Source organism: Struthio camelus, chromosome 2 (assembly GCF_040807025.1).
Source record: "Struthio camelus isolate bStrCam1 chromosome 2, bStrCam1.hap1, whole genome shotgun sequence".
NCBI classification, from domain to species: Eukaryota; Metazoa; Chordata; class Aves; order Struthioniformes; family Struthionidae; genus Struthio; species Struthio camelus.
Genome location: NC_090943.1, coordinates 33,850,369 through 33,866,742, shown reverse-complemented (window position 1 = coordinate 33,866,742; position 16,374 = coordinate 33,850,369). Strand labels below are relative to the sequence as shown.

The following is a 16,374-nucleotide window of genomic DNA, read 5'->3' as shown; positions in this document are numbered from 1 at the left end:
TGCTCAGACTTTTTTAAAAGACATCTTGATGTTGCTGTAAACTTGAGGCTTTGGGCTTGGTTCCATTCTTGCCTCAGTATATGATCAATTGAAAACCATGTTACCCTAGTGTAATATGGGTTTTAAATCTAACCAGAAAAAGGTTTACTTCTGGAGTGTAACTTAGTGTTGCAATATTATGTGTATATATCTTACAAAATATTACTGTTTAATGTAACCTATTACTAGGTTAAGCACACTACTTGTGAAATGCACTGACAGCCGGTTCAGGAAAGCCAGAATTTTATTTTTGAGGAGAACGCTCAACCTGAAGTGGGAGCTGCTAATCTCAGAACTTTTGGATCTCATAGCTCTGCCCTAGCAGTATCTGAAACAACTTTATAGGGAATATGGCATATTTAATTGATCACAGATAGCAAAATTATTTGGGGTAACTTGAACACCTTTGTGTAGTACTACTGGATGAGATTACTGAACACTGTTCAGTAGTGTACTGTGTTGCCACTGGTACTCAGATTTGTACTGCAAATATCATGTTTTTAAACCCTCCTCCTCAACTTATATAAATCACAATCCTGCTTGTTTGAAGAGTTGGTTTTAGTATCAGTATGCAAAACAGTGTTCTAAACATTAAAAGAGAGGTAAGTAGTTGCAAGAAGCAATTATTAAGAGAACAGCGAGGATACACCTGCAAAGTTTTCACTAATGCGCTGAAATGTATTATACAGCTGAGGGTGATATTTCTTAGCAAGTATGATGATAAGATACAGTGTGCTGCTGTTTTGGCTTTTTGCCCTCAGTTCTGCTTAGTATTCTGCTTTATATTTTGCTAATGAATAGTAGTAGTCAGTACTTGCAGGCTGGTGGCCTGCTATGGCACTGTGTGAAAGATCCTCCTGTAGTTCCAAGTCCCATTACGTTCTAAATAAGTCCTAGGAACGGAGTGGATATTAGCATAGTTATTTTAACCCCCTCCCTCCAGTAAACTCTTGGATATGGCCAAAGAGAGATGTGTCTTCTCATCCTGCCGTCTGAACATGCTTGCACATGCTGGTTTGCAGTTTGAAACAGCATATGGGTTCACATAAAAATCAATAAATGGTATCTTTGCATAATTATTACCAAGAAAGAGATGATGCAAGAGCCCATCTTGTGATGAGTGATGGCTTCCTCACACAGTTACTTGCATATAAAAATAAATTTGTTGCTATGGTAAATGCACTTATATTCCAGCTGCTCAGAAGCAGAGACACTACATAACAAAAGTCTTCTATACAGATTTTAGTGTTAAACTCAACAGGTTTTTCACTGCAATTGAAAGAGAGAAAAAATTATTAATACAAAGAGTGGACTTAAAGCATACTTTTTATTAGTATGTATGCAATTACAAAACTATGATTGATATGTTTCTTAGCATCATATATGGTTTTATATAGTGTGAAGAACTTGGATTTCAGTCCCTGTTTAAGTCAGTATAAAAATTTACCTTTTGTCTCAAATATTTGTACAGTATATTTTACACGATGTTATTATTTAGTATTCTCAGTAATCCCTTAGGGAGCGGAATCATATATAGAGAGATATACAACTTTAAGCAGGGAGATACTTTTTCAGCAGTACTGTATTGTAAGGAACAATTGGCTTTGTAGCACTTGTACAGTAGGCTTTGGCCACTTAATTGTTCTAGGCCTGTGGGAAAAATATTCCTTCTAGCACAAAATTAAGTATAGTATCACAGCAGCTCTCTGGTATGAGTGATCAAAAATAGTAAGCTCTTTGCAAACCAAAGCAATGTAAGAGTGGGATATAGGAAAGAGGTTGTTTGCAAAAGATTTAATTCTGGGTGGACTTAGAAGTGGTAAAACAACTGGAGTTCCTTTCCTCCAACTTTTAAAATACAGCATGTATGCATGCAATTTGAAAACTTGACTTTAGAAAAATCAAGAATATTTGACTTTTGAATAGAGAAGATTTGTAGGGGGGCACTGAGTAGGTGGAACAAGGAAACATCTCTTCATTAGCAATAGTTTTCTCCTAAGTGAGGGAGGGCAGAGCCTAGTGGCGTTCCTCCCTGACTTCCCTTGTCATTTATGTTCCAAGCGAATTGTTGCCAACTGGTACAAATTGGAAATGCCCAATTGTAAGCTACATTGAAGCTAAAATCAAAGATTCCTGAAGCTTGTTTGTTCTTATTTTGTCTTTCCTCTTACCTTCCTTTGCTCAGTAGTCTTTGCAACTTTGTTTATCCCATCTTAGGTATGCCTGTGAGTTCTGTACGAGGAATAAACTATACAGTTAAGTGAAGCAACTTTATTTATGCGCTCCAGGAGAGGTGGAATTATAAGTACGCTGCCACTTGAAACTCCTCTTTGTTTTAATGGTGCTGAGAGAGAAGAATTTTAAAGGTATTAAAATTCTGAGGCATTGTTCAGAAAACACTCAAGCAGCGAGTGGTTGCTGACCTTTATAAATTAGAGAGCCATACTGTTAGAAGGCAGACAAAAGATGGCAGGGACTTTGAACTATTTATATCTACTAATATGCATCTTTTCTACATCTAGTGCCAGGCTCTTCTTAACTATTACAAAACTGTTCATAAGTACTTGCAGGAATATGAGCTCAACGATATTTACTTTGTTGCATGTTTGACTTCATTAAGTATTTCAAATACACAGCTAGAATAGCCTATGCAGAAATTATGGTGTTCTTGGGGAAAAAAGCAAAAACTGTAAAAAAGAGCACAGTAAGAAAATATTGCTTCAGAGAATGAAAAGAAATTAATATGATACTGCATGGATAAAATAATCTAATATATACAGTAGTAGAATTTTTGCAAACTAAAGAGTGGACAGTTATTTATTCAGAAATACACTGAAGTAGAATTTTTTTTTATACAGTTTGGCAATAAACTATAGTCTTCAGGCTCATTTAGGCTCTTCCTGCTTTGCCTGTACTTGAATAAAGAAATTATATAAAATTAGTATTACCACAGTCTCTTACTATTTCCGTATTTTGCTATTGGTATTTAAAATAAAATCTTTTGTAGCTATATATCTTTCATCACCTTAGGCTCCGGGAGCTGCTTATATTATACAGAAGGATATTTTTACAACCTTTATTTTAAACCATTTCACCATATAGGTGATGTATTTTGCCTTGTTATGGATTATCTGTGAGTTTCTGTCAGCTCAGTATGTTAATTAAATGTTTATTTGTAACAGTCCAGTTGTTTACCTCCTCCTCCAAATACTTTTCACAAACAGTTTTGATTTTGGACATAAATATTGTCAAGTGAATCCTTATCATGGCTGTCTTATATTCAAAAGTTGACTTTATTCCTGTTGTAAATTATTCATCTATTAATTTATTTTATGTATAAGCACATACCCCTGGACGTATGTATTATCCTTATCAGTAAAGTCAGCTGTCACTCAATCACTGTTTATATATGTACCCTAGGAGGGTGTAATTCTCCACAACTCCTTTCAAAGACGTTATACTATGAAAGGATACCTCTGACTGGTACACATGCCAAATTTCTTACTTCTTTATGTTGCCTTTGGAATCTGACTCCTACATTTATTTAGTAATTGGATTATGCTCTTTACCCATTTATGCTATAGGGTACTGTTCTACCCTCTGTTTTTCATTGTTTACTTTTCATGTGCTGTCTCAAACCATAGAAATAAAGCAGGATTTTCAAAAGGGATTTAATTTTTGAGAGTACAGAACAGACTATTAGCAGAAGTTATGGACAAAATGTACTTTGGGCAAACACAATGTCATTCATGCTGATATCGCCATTTGGTGACGTACCATTTGAAAATGCAGCAGAAGTTATTATGGGAGGTGTTCTACATGTTTTATCTAGACTGTTTTAAAATGTATTTGAAGTAGAGATCCTTGTCAATGACACTTTGTGTCACAGATAAAGTGAATAATAGATTTAGCATCCTAGCTTAAGTACAGTGAGAACACGTTAGTGATAAATAAGCAACTCAAATCAGAAACTTTATAGTTTTCTGAGAAAGCTGATCACTGTGGGACGCTGTCATAGAGTCTTGCAATGCACTTGGCAAAAGCCATCCTCAGTTATTACACCTAAGTATGTGGTTGCAACCCTCATTTCTATGACTTCAGAGTGTACCTGCTGATTTATTGTAAGGTTGATGGAATTTGTCATTACCAACAGTGTTTGCTGCTACTGTATCTTTAACCCAGAAGTTTTGATGTTTTGGTGGTGGTAAATTTTAGATATTTATATCTACTTAAGGTGGAACTGACAAACTGGGCAATCAATAAAGAATCTTTTAGAGTAACTTGTGAAGCACTATTTTTTACAGTTCTTGCAGGAGAAGGTGGTAGTTCTAAAATAAGCTTCAGAAATTTCACTAATAATTCATTCTATAAGTGCAAAATATATAAGGTATACAGTTTGTATGATAAAGTCTCACCTTAATACAAGGATTCACAGACTAGTTTTTTGATGAGTATATATACCTCAGTGTCTTGAATTTTGATCTTTTCGTCATGAATTACTACCGTTTTGTAAATTTGGACCTTTGGAAATGTTAGTTTCTTAATTTTGAGGTTCTGGGAACACATATATGCTTATAGAGAGTTATACTAAGTTAACAAATCACTTCATTACATTGGGTGCTAGCAGAATCTTGCAGTCATGCGGTACCTCTGCTTTGTAATGTTGTTTATGAGACTATTTTATAGTTGATTTTGTCTGAACTGAGTTTTTGTTTTTCTAACAGGTTAAGAAGTTGAAAATTGACTGATAACAACTGTCATTATAAATAGCCTCAAGGTTCTGGAGCAAAGTAATGTTCTGGAGTTGGCTTGCAGTGATGTCATTCACAATAAATATGTAGACATGTTTTCCTTATTTTTAAGTGCATTTTCTATTTCATATCGGTAATCCAGGCATTTCAGTCGTGGGTGGTAAAGCTCAATAGGTGTTTGTTTTCATGCCTTATAAAGCTACTAGAGGCAAGTTACAATTGAAATACACTGCCTGTCCTAACTTATTACAGCCTATATATTATCTATTGTGTAAATACAGTTTTGGTTCCTTTAAATACATACAACAATCACAACAGAAGGTAACATAGCAGCAGCCAACACTAGAACTTAAAAAATTGTCAGGTCTGTGGCAGCTTTCTCAGCAGGTTATCAGTTAAGCCCTTAAGTAAAAGATTGCTTTTGTTAACTGATTTGGCTTTAGAGCTCCCGATGTTTACGGACTGCAGACTATGTTACGCAGTCGTCGTTGGCTTCTGTGTATATTTACTTGAAATGGTGATAGCTGCAGAAACAAACATTCTTATACAAAGCTCTCTAAATTCCTTGCTTCCCAAAATGAATCTTAATGACATGAAGTGAATTGAGAAATGTTTTGGGAAAGGGGATTTTGGCCTTATTCCATTTTATTTAATAAATAGCTCTGCACTTTAAAATATGTGCTTTTTGATATTTGGTTTGAATTTTAAAGACAGAAAACTTCTTGATTAATCATTCTAATTGTCATTACAAAATTATTTATATAGCCCATAATTGCAATTTATGCACTGGTGGAAACCACAGATATTTTTCTCTTCTTATGCAACCACTTTTTTTTTTTTGAATTTTGTTTGGACAAATTAATTTTAGTACTTGCTGTTAAGGTTGTGAGACTGGTCATAAACAAGCATACAAACATTAAAATTGAAACTTTAGATTTCCATCCTACTAATACAATTCTATAGATTATATTTAAAATATTTGAGAAAAAAAGGAAAAATAATTTTGATATTCTGCTATCAATCAGAATAATATCTTTGCTGTGTCAAAAAAACCACTACATCTAAGAAAGACCTGATGATTCTGTTTTATATAAAAGCAAAATCTGAATCTTGAACATTTGAGTTTTCAATTCTTTAAAAGCAAAATATTGTCGAGCATGTTAGTAAGGAGAGTAGGAAGCACAAAGCCCCCATCTCTGAAAGTATTTCAGAACTTTAAGGGGAGTGAAAGCAGGAAGTTTTTTTCTAAGCATTTCTATTATGCTGTGCAGTTTATGCAAAAACATGTTATGCAAAATCAGTATTATAAGAAAAGTGAAATGACAGAGACGTGGAGACGAGGATATTTTTTCCGATGAGTATTAGGTGGAAAAATTCCAGAAATCCTTTCTGTTAGTGTCAGATCTGGTTAAAGGAAGGGATATCTGGAAACCTGTGGGAAATAATCAAAAAATAGTAACTCAAAGAATGAGGGTCTGTAAATCCCATTTTTAGACCGGAGCTAGTCCATAGACACTCTCAAGTGAAAGACAGTTTGTGTTTTGTTAATGGATCTTGAAGGGAATGCATAAGTTATTAGTAGATTTGTTTGACGGTGGTAGAATGGAATCTCACTTTGAGCATATAAAAAGGTATTCAGTAGCACTGTTAATGCCATAGTTCTTAAAAGGTAAATAACAAGAAAATAATAAAAGTTAATCTCAGTAGTTAATGTGAAGGAGACATGGCTGAGACTAGTAGTGTTAAGAAATGAAGTTGTGGCATGTACATAGTGCTGAAGACATAGTTCTGCTTACTGAATGAACAGCACATTTATGGAAGTAGCGCATGCAGGGTAAAAACTGAGGCCAAGAGTAGACACAAGGGAATACAGTTTGTTGAAGACAAAAGAGATACTGAATCAAGAAGGGAATTAGTGGAAATGGAATTTGAGATTCCTTCTTTTGTCTGAAGGAAACTTGTAAAACATGACCATACACATTCATCTAATCAATACAGGCTAAGGGGATGGACAGTGTGAAATCATCACCCATGTCAAAAGATAGATCCAGTTTTAAATGCAGCTGTGAAATTGGAAAGAAGCAAATACTGAAGCTGGAAGGAAAAAAAATGAGTAAAAGAAAAAGTTAAAGGTTTTCTTTCTAGTTAAAGCACCAGGAGACTCATTCTTAACCAGCACCTAACTTTGCAGTTAAACTAGTTTTTTAATCTGGATAAGACTTACACGGAGCTACCTTCCCCTTTTTATCCAAACAAATCTGTAACATGACAGTTCTACAGCCTGTAACAGCTGGGCTCACACAGGTTTTGTCTAACCAATTTAAAATTCCTCTGAAGTGTTAAAACTTATGGCCAGCACCTCTAATGATCAACATTACTGCTGTCAAAATTACCATTAAACTAACGACTGCTTTGTTCTACTTGCTTCCATTGTGGACAGTTGTATTCAGAAAATAATCCAACTGTTTTTTTCAAACTTTTATTTTCAATATTAATACCAATTGGCATTTTAAAAGTACTTTAGAGATCTAGCTAGTTAATTATGCAGTTATTTACTTAGTTTCCAGTATGGAGGACCTTGCATCACTTCTAAATATTGGCTGTAGCAGAAGAAGCTCTGGGGAAAGCTGTGAAACAAAAAGAGCATATGTGAGCAGGCTACAAGACAATAACATAGCCTCTTTTACCTTGCTGTCTTGGAAGAATGGTAACCTTTTTTATGAGAAAGGCTAGAGCTTCCCATCTCTGTAAAAATAGCACTGATTACTTGTCCTTAGCCCATTGATTTCAGTTAGCTCTGGATGAGCAAAATTTTAAAGTGAGGAGTAAGCGATGCAGTAAAATCTTATACATCGTGTTTGGTCATGCCCTTGGAAACCTTAATAAATAGTTTCTTAATCAAATGCCTATCACAATAAAATAGTAGGGAGAACTGAAGTTATCTTTGCAGACAGTGATAAGGATATTTATAGCTGCAGGTATGCACAAGATGGTTTTTGGATGTTTTGAAAGGAAGCTTTGGTAGCAATTTAATTGAAAGTGTTAAAGGCTATAAAACATAGACAGCTTAAAATGCAACATACCTGAAGGTTTAGATTAACATTGAATGCTAATCTCATAACAAGGCATGAAGATGTGTTGGTAGCTAACAAAATATTTCATCTATTTTCATTTTTAATAAAATATCTTAATTATGGAGTGCAATTAGTCCATCTGCTATAGCAAAATTAGTTATATTCCTTTATTTTTTTAAGCAGAAGAAGAGGAAATGAACGAATTAGTTTTAAAATAACTTTTTTTTTTTCCTAAAGCACAAAACCAAATCTTTGTTATTTTGCAAAAGTTTTATCACTTGAATATATTTTCATTTTGAGCGCCTTTGTATATAAACAGGCTATGGTGTTACATGGTTTGGACTGATACTAGCTGGCAGAAATAAAGAGAAGCCTGTCCTGGCAAACCTTGAATTTTATGTAAGAGAATATCTGTGACATCTATCTTTATGATGTAGCTGGACTCACATAGCCTGAAAGAGAACTAGAATCTGAAAGCAAGCACATCTGTCACCTTAAAATTGTAGATGTTACACTTTTTGAGTTTAAGGACACTAGAGAGACTGCGTATGCATGCTGTTTGCTCATGAACCCTGAGGAATGATACTCACTGCTTTACCTGTCTGCTGTATTTTAGCTACAAGGCAGGTCATGGGATCTCTTCTGCTTTCCTGCCACCAGGCTTATACTCAAAAGATCATTCCTTTTGGAAACTGGCTCTTAGCCCCTCCAGCTATGTGCTCATTTCACGAATAGCTAGTGACAGGAGAGACTCCTGATTGCAATTCAAGCTGTCATGGTCAGATTGGGGCCCAGACTCATAATAGATATTACAGCATGAGCTACCTGTGGGCTGCAAAAAACACCTGAGAAAGAAAGTACACGTGTGATTAGTCCATATTGACTTTTTATGCTGTTCCAGGTGTATTGCTAGCAAGTTAATTGACTCGAAGATACCTCAATTGTATCCATAAAATTGCGCTTTACCCCTAAGCCCTGTCCATCTATTACCATTTGTGGTGCAACAAAAGGTGCATCAGGCACCATCCTTCCTCTGGAATTATTTTTTTTCAAGATTTGTCTGCTCCCTACACTGCTTAGGTGCTAAACCTTAGCCCCGGCAAGTGCTCTCTCTGGAAAAACAGTAAATAGAGACAAATACACTTTCTCCATCCGCAGTGATTTTGAATACCTTAATAAAAGACTCCTTTGCTCATGGAGTTGTTCACTGCCAGCAAGTAATGTAAGTTCCTTTCCTGCGCTTTGCATCCACTGCGTGAAAACTGCTTTGGAGCACAGACCAAGTCAGTATTTTGTGCAAAGGCCCATTGAAATCAATTAGAATTACTGAAAAATTAATGTATTAAAAATATCATATTGGTGTGAGAGACAGACAAAGGGAGTGAATCATTATTAACAACTTATGTTGTAATTTGTTCTTCCCATGCTAGTTGCAGTCCTCTTACTCTCCAAGGAGAGATAGCACCTCATGTCTTTACAGCCTCTTGTCCCATTTATGGACACTTCTTCACCACTCTGGAATTTTTATGTTGGGGGAAAGTAGGCTATCTTGGTCCGACCTCAAAGTCTTGAATTGTAAGCAATTTACATTTTGTCCTTCCAGTACGCTGTAGACCCTCAGCTGTACCTTTTAGTACATTTAGAAAGGAAGATCCAGGAAAAGAAATCAGAAATGAAGCATGAACTGTACCTAAAGGTTACCTGAATATCATCAAAGAAGTGGAATTTGAATGACGAGATGAAAGATGTAGGGTGGGCATTCAAATCTAAATATCAAGGTATAATTGAAAAATGATTTTAAATTTCACTGTGTAACTTAAACATGAAGTATGCATGATTTATTCTATAATCAGTCACTCCTCACAGAAGGATGAGGTGTTGCAACTCTTGAGCCACTTGCAAGCAACATGCTTAATTCTCATTAAAAGCATCAAATTAGAGAAACCTATGAGACCCTTAAAAATGAGCTTTGGGGCAGCCACTCCATTTCAGTGTGTCTCATTATCCAAAACACAAACATCTGAATTACTTTAAAGCTGCTTTTGAAATTTTGAGAGACTGGTTTAAAAAACATTCTAAATGAGGTCATCTACAGTAAAAAGTAGTTTTTAAAGTGTAATTTCAGTTATATATCTGTAATTGCAGAATAACTGTACTGGTAATACTGTAGTTACTTTGGTTTATATTTCTGTAACCAAGACTGGAATGTGGCCTTTGCCCAACTAAACTGACACTATCATCCTAACAGTTTGGAAGCCACAAGACTGGGGTGTGAACAATAGCACAGCACATGTGTACCCATACTTTTCTCCTCAGAATTTCTTGGCTTTTGTTTCTTTCTTCTCCAAAAGGAGAAGTTTTAATTTTATTTTGTAATAGGCTGTACAGTTTTTCTTCTGAACCATCTCAAATAAATTGTCTATAATCAAGAGGAATGTTTCCAATGAGTTAGTTACTGCAGCTACATGCTTATATTTCAGATTATTCACAGTCTGTAGGAGCTGTATAATGAAGATATTAATGACTGATCAGGAAACATATAGAAATGGATACAAATTTTTGAAACATACCACTTCTTATGTTGGAGGCAGGGTATCTATTATAACACATATAATGTTCCATATGAATTTGATACCTAGAGGAGAGAAGAAAAATGCTTTAGGCTGAGAGAATGGAAAAAAAATGCTCTTATTTCCTCTGTATTGGTTTTCAGCATCCCACAAGAGATTCAAATGCATCACTTATTCTTCACCTGGACCTTCCCATTTTGTTACAGTCACAGTAATTAACTGTTCCCCAGTCTTTCTGTATAGCACTGATGATCAAAATCACAAAATATATGGCCATTATTTTTTCAGTATAAAGCATGTCATGCACATGTGTACACAAAATTCTGTTTGTGATAGCTAAAGCATTTCATGTGATGTACTTCATATTAGCAACTTGTGTATTTGCAAACTACTGTGTTCAATTTTTTTCTTGAAACATGCGACAAGCAGCCTACATTTTCAACAGTATATGGGACAGAAAACAAAAAGCTATAATTTAGAAATCTACTGTGTTAAAGTTACCATAAAATATGTATTTGCAAATAAGTATATATGAAGAAGTGCTGTATTCATGTCTCTCTTTCTGCATTAGGTGATTTTTGTCACATCCTGACAAAAAAATTTTATTTTGTCAGGACATAAAATTCTAAGTAGGCAACTATCAGGTACCTAGAATTTTATGGTTAGGTTGATGACCTCAGATCTCACTGTGTAGAAACGTTCCACCAGGTTCCTAGACCTTTTTTTTTTTTTTTTTTTTTTGGTTACAGGATATGACATAATTTTCCTATCAGATAGAACCTGTAGCATTGATAGTAATCTTACTTGATCTTTGCATGTCCTTTTGTATTTTGAAGATTGAAATAGTTGGTATACTTAACCTTAGGGGACTGCTGTACAGTGTTTGGATGAAATTTACTGGCTTAGCCTAAGAAAAGGTCAAAAGAGGTAAAGCAGGGGTCTGCACTTACCTTCATTTCTATGAAAATGTGATTCCCTTGGAATCCATACTGAATTTTATTGTCTAATGAAATTTGATTTTGATTTAAAGGTTTTTATATTTTTGCACCTTTCTGTAGCTTATTTAAAACAAATAAACAAACAAACTCCACCAAATTGTCTTGAAATATAATGTAGTATTTGCATGGCTTCTCGTACTTTGGCACATAAGGAGCCTTCTACAACAGATGACACAAACTTTTTCAGAACTGAGAATTCATCTGGAAGTATTTTCATTCATTGTAATATTATAGGGTGCTTTTTGTTACTGTGATGATATCTTTGTTTCTTGTCTCTCAGTAGCAGCAAGAATTATTGAGAAGAAGGTAAAGGATGATGGGCATGAAATTGAATCATGCATTAGAAAGTGTTTGATGGCTAGCTTGGTAGCCTAGAGCATTTTCCTAGTTTAATTCAAGTAGCATAGTATCATTTTGTGCCTTCAGAAATACGTAGGAAACTATGTATACATTTCTTTCCACTGAATTGCCTTAGGTGATTTAGAAGAGAGAAGAGAAAAATATTTTAAGGTAGACTATTGAAATATTAAAATATGAGCTTTGTTCAACTTGTGGGAAAAACTCACCAAGGAATTCAGTCTCAGACCCTCACTTTTGCTTCTGCTCCTTCTTCTTTTCTCCTAGCCTGTTTCCCCACCACTTCTCTTAACCTTCTCTGTGTACACATTTTCACCTTTTTATACACTGCTGGCTTCCGGTAGCTCCGCTAAGGCTAAAACAGTAGCCATCAAGTGCAACTGAACTTGAAAGCACTGTATTTCTCAGTTTATAAGTAGTAAGAGGAAAAGGTATGCTGCTTTTGCTCTGCTACTAGTCCCATGTGTCAAATACATTCATGCGTGATCCATAGTTGCTCCATCTTCTGTTGATGCCTGCTGTACTGCAACACTCTGTAAATGATTTGCATGATTGGGGTGGTAGGTTTTGCAGGAAGCCAGTATTAGTTAGCCCATTTTTCTATATGTGTGTGTGGTGGGTCTGGTATGTTTTCCTGGCCGCCTGCAGCACTTAACACTGCAGCCCATCAAAGTATTTATTTATAGACTATTACATCGCAACAGGCAGCAGAAGATCCACCAACACATACATACAGAGGGAAATACTATTATATGGTGCTGCTTGGAAGACTTAAATTCAACTCTCACATGAGTTTGTTGCTGCTATTGCACTGGTCCAAAGTTTACTGAAAGCAGAGAAAAGACTTGCCACAGCTTTAGGAGGCTTCAGCCTAATCTTAGCTTTTCAGCAGCTTGCCATGCAGATTCTCAGGGAAGGCAAGTCTTCTGTGCCTTAGGAACATTTTATTTCTCCTGGATTGACAGTAAGAAACAATTTTACCTTCTCCCTTACCTCCCTCCCTCTAAAAAAGCTTATGTTGTGTTTTATAAGGTTACCAGAGTGATACCTCATAGGGCCTATAGATACTATAGTAACATTTATGAATATTAATAAATTTAATATTATAGTCGTGTTTGGTAACAGAGTGTATTAAGATACCACCTCTAAGAAACCTCAAACACATATTATACTTCCACCTTTAGCAGGCAAACACATCTGTTAAATGGCTTATTTCTGCCAGTTTTTTTGTACCAGTTAATACAGGTCAGAATTGGCTGCTAGCTCAAGCATTAGATAGCTTTTTGAACAACTTGCAGGAGAGGATTGTTGATGGTTGGTCCTGCTGTCACTACAGGTGCAGTCACTGTTGCCAATAGCTTAGATCTAATAATGGCAGTGAGTGCTGAAGGAGAACTCTTGCTTAAGCTGCAATGATGAAGCATTATGAAAGTACTCTTTATAACACACTTTTCTGAGATTTTTTTGGTCCAGAGATTTTTATGGGTTATTTAATGTGATCACTCTAAACACCGTTTCTCAGAGGGAGGAAAAAAGACTTGGAGAGGACAGGAGCTGGGAAACATAGAACCTAACCCTGCACAAATGACATAGGCATTGGCACGCAGCTCACTTCTGTACAGAGACTGTTTATCTATCTATTTTACATCCAAAGAACAAAAATAAAAGCCAGGTTTTGGGGAGAGGTTAGAAACCAGCTTTCACTTGCTCCCCAGGTGACTGGACCTGGACTAGCCTGGGGTAACATCATTTTTGTGTTGTGACGCAGTCTATGTAGAATGAGGGTATTCCTCAACAGGAATTTTAACCCTAATCTAGAAAAAGTGTGAGGTGTTAATACTCTTCAAATAAAGAAAGTTATTGAACCCAAGTCACCTACATGTTGCAGAACATTTAAATCATGGAGCTGTTTTAAAACTCTTGGTTGAGGAGAATTCCATCTATTCCATCCGTAACAGAGAAAGGAATGACAGTCTTCCTCTCTCTCTCTCTCTCTCTCTCCCTCCTCTTTTTTTTTTTTAAGCAGAAGACCAATGTTTACCTTCAGTTTTAATTCTGTGAATCTTAAGTGAAAAGATATACCCAGTAGCATTAAACAATATAATCCTTACAGAGACTGAGAGATTTAAAATACTTGTCTGTTCTCAGTTTATTCACATAGTCATTTTAAATGTTGATGGCTTTCCATTTCCTGATGACAAACTATAAAGGTATGGTTAGTGAATATGACAGGAGAGAGAGAGATAGTTCACTCTCACATATTTATGCACAGCTTATCTGGGTTTGGGCACACTATAGCATGGATGTGCGACTATGTAACTGCAGGGAAGCAACTCAGTCAGGTATATCACGGTTAGCTAACAGGTCTATTAGATTCCAATAGCACAGTGAAATTTGGTTCTTGTAGTGCCACTCACATGTCTCTTCGCAGCTCTCCATTGCACCCAGAGTATATTTCCAAAGTCTTTCTATTTTGAGGGGTATCCGCATAACAAAGAGCTAATTGCATTTTCTTAGTGCACAGAGGGTGCAAGGTTGTGTATATAAAGGTTCAATTGTGAATCTGCTACAGTGACTCTGAACCTGGCTGTCTGTCTGAACTCAAATGCTACCTTGTCTGTTTGTGTATTACTTGAAAGGAAAGCTAAAATTACTCAGTGGAATAGTTTTCTTATCTTTTAGAATGATCTGCATAGCTATCTTCTTATTGAGATACATGATTGCATTGATATTATGTATGAGATGTCATTTATCAATAGATCCTTTGGCACAGGGATTGAAAGAATGTAATGTGGAAGCATTTTAAGAAGAAAAGAGGCTTCAGATTAGATCATACTGTTAACACAAGTGGAGGTTGCTTTGAAATGTAGATGCAATGCCACCGCATATCTTGAGTAGGAAAAATGCTTCTTCATAAATCTATCAGAGAATTCCTCACTGTGAAATTAGAATAGAGACCAAACTATATCATACTGTTGATTTTTAATAGTGCAAAAACACCCCAATATCTCCTCTCATCATCTTTCTAAATGAAAAAAGTAATTGAAAAAGAAAATTTCAAATATTGAAGTTTTTGAGGATAGACTCTCAATGCAGTTTCTCTGAGTGCAAATAAAATGCTGTCAGTACGTGACATCAGGCGAGTTTCGGAGACACCTGGTGTAGCCGTAGTATAAGTGGCAGCATCCCATGGAGTTTTAAGTTAATAGCAGCTTCTCATATACTGCCAATGGAGTCTTGTGCAATGCGCTTGCCAGAATGCAAACTCTATCAACCATTTTCTCTTCCACCTGTGCCTTATGGTTCCTGTGCCTGGTGTACACGTAGGCTCACCCTGCAAAGCAGAAAAGTGGGCTTGCTTCATCATCCCTTTTGCAGTTCCCGGTCTTTATCCTTAAGTTTACAGGAATCTGAGATACAGCATGAGTGTTGTCTTTCAGTGTGTTTCATCTTTCTCTCTCTCTGTCACACAGAAGTCTTTCAATGGAAAAGATTTCCATGGAACAGTTCATCTCAGTTCATCTATTTTTTTTGTTTTTAATGACTGTGTTTATGTGGCAGCTACATGGTATTTGTGCCTCAGTCTTGGGGTAAAATTTTACTGTAGTTTTATGTATGCTCAATCCATTTGGGTACAGAGAGAAAGGCACAGCTGTCACTTCGCAGTGATACTTAGGCTACATCTATATTGGTAAGTAACATAGGCCAGGGATGGTTCTCTTGTCTTGAGGCTAAAAGACACAACATGTCTCATGTCCATGTGGCTAAATTATCTTTTTCCCCAAAGAGGGTGGCCTCATTCAGACTGCCTCTTGGGAGCAATGCCTGGCCTATGCTGTCCCCTGAACCGTGTCCAGCTATTGTCTGGGAACATGCTCGCTGGCAGGAGCCATATTGTGTAGCACTGTCTTTAAATCATGCTTTCAGGCTTCCCATCAGCCATATAATCAGTGCTAACATTACAGTTCTGTTCATTTTTAAAAATTGTATTAAATAGAAAGTTGAATAATGTTACAGTTAAACAGAGTTCAAATAATGGAACACAGCTGTTTTATTCTTTTAAAGAGGTGCTGTATAAGGCAGAGTTAATACCTGCAAAGGGTTTTTTTTTTTCATGCTAAGCGTAATAAGTGTAGTATGTGGTTTTCAAGCTACACTTAAATTGAACTAGTGTATATGTAAGTTAAAATGCATGTATTTGAAGTTCCAGCTTAGGAGGGGGTGGAAATCCTAAACAGATTGAAGCAAGGAAATGAATAGTTAGGGGAATGTCAATAAATATTCAGATATCCTCACAGTTTCTTAAGTAAATGCACATTTGTAAAATATCACATTGCATATTCCAAACATAACTTTAACTCTGTCCCTGTATCCATTCCCAGTTTTATTCTGTAGACCAGAAAACCCCTACAGTCAGTTACTCTGCATCCAATAAATTCTGAATATGAGTTACAGCCATCATGCAATATGGTTATGTTGAATATTTTTACTATTTAATAACAGACAAAGTGGATATTTTATTTTGGAATCAAAGTGCTGTTATGTGGATTTATGGTTTATAAGGTTGGCAGTGTTTCTGAGCACT

At 35.9% G+C, this 16,374-nt stretch overlaps 1 protein-coding gene across 6 annotated transcripts in view; it reads left to right on the top strand.

Moving 5' to 3' along the window:
- CRPPA (CDP-L-ribitol pyrophosphorylase A) overlaps window positions 1-16,374 on the top strand; it is a 128,111-nt gene that overhangs the window by 99,916 nt on the left and 11,821 nt on the right. Inside the window, exon 10 of one of the 6 annotated variants that reach the window (XM_068935017.1) lies at window positions 4,764-4,894. The exons of the other annotated variants lie outside the window; for them this stretch is intronic. Within the exon in view, the coding sequence (XP_068791118.1) occupies window positions 4,764-4,787 (24 nt within the window). The 3' untranslated portion in view covers window positions 4,788-4,894. Of the gene's footprint in view, window positions 1-4,763; window positions 4,895-16,374 lie in introns of those variants that run through there. 6 annotated transcript variants of the gene reach the window in all.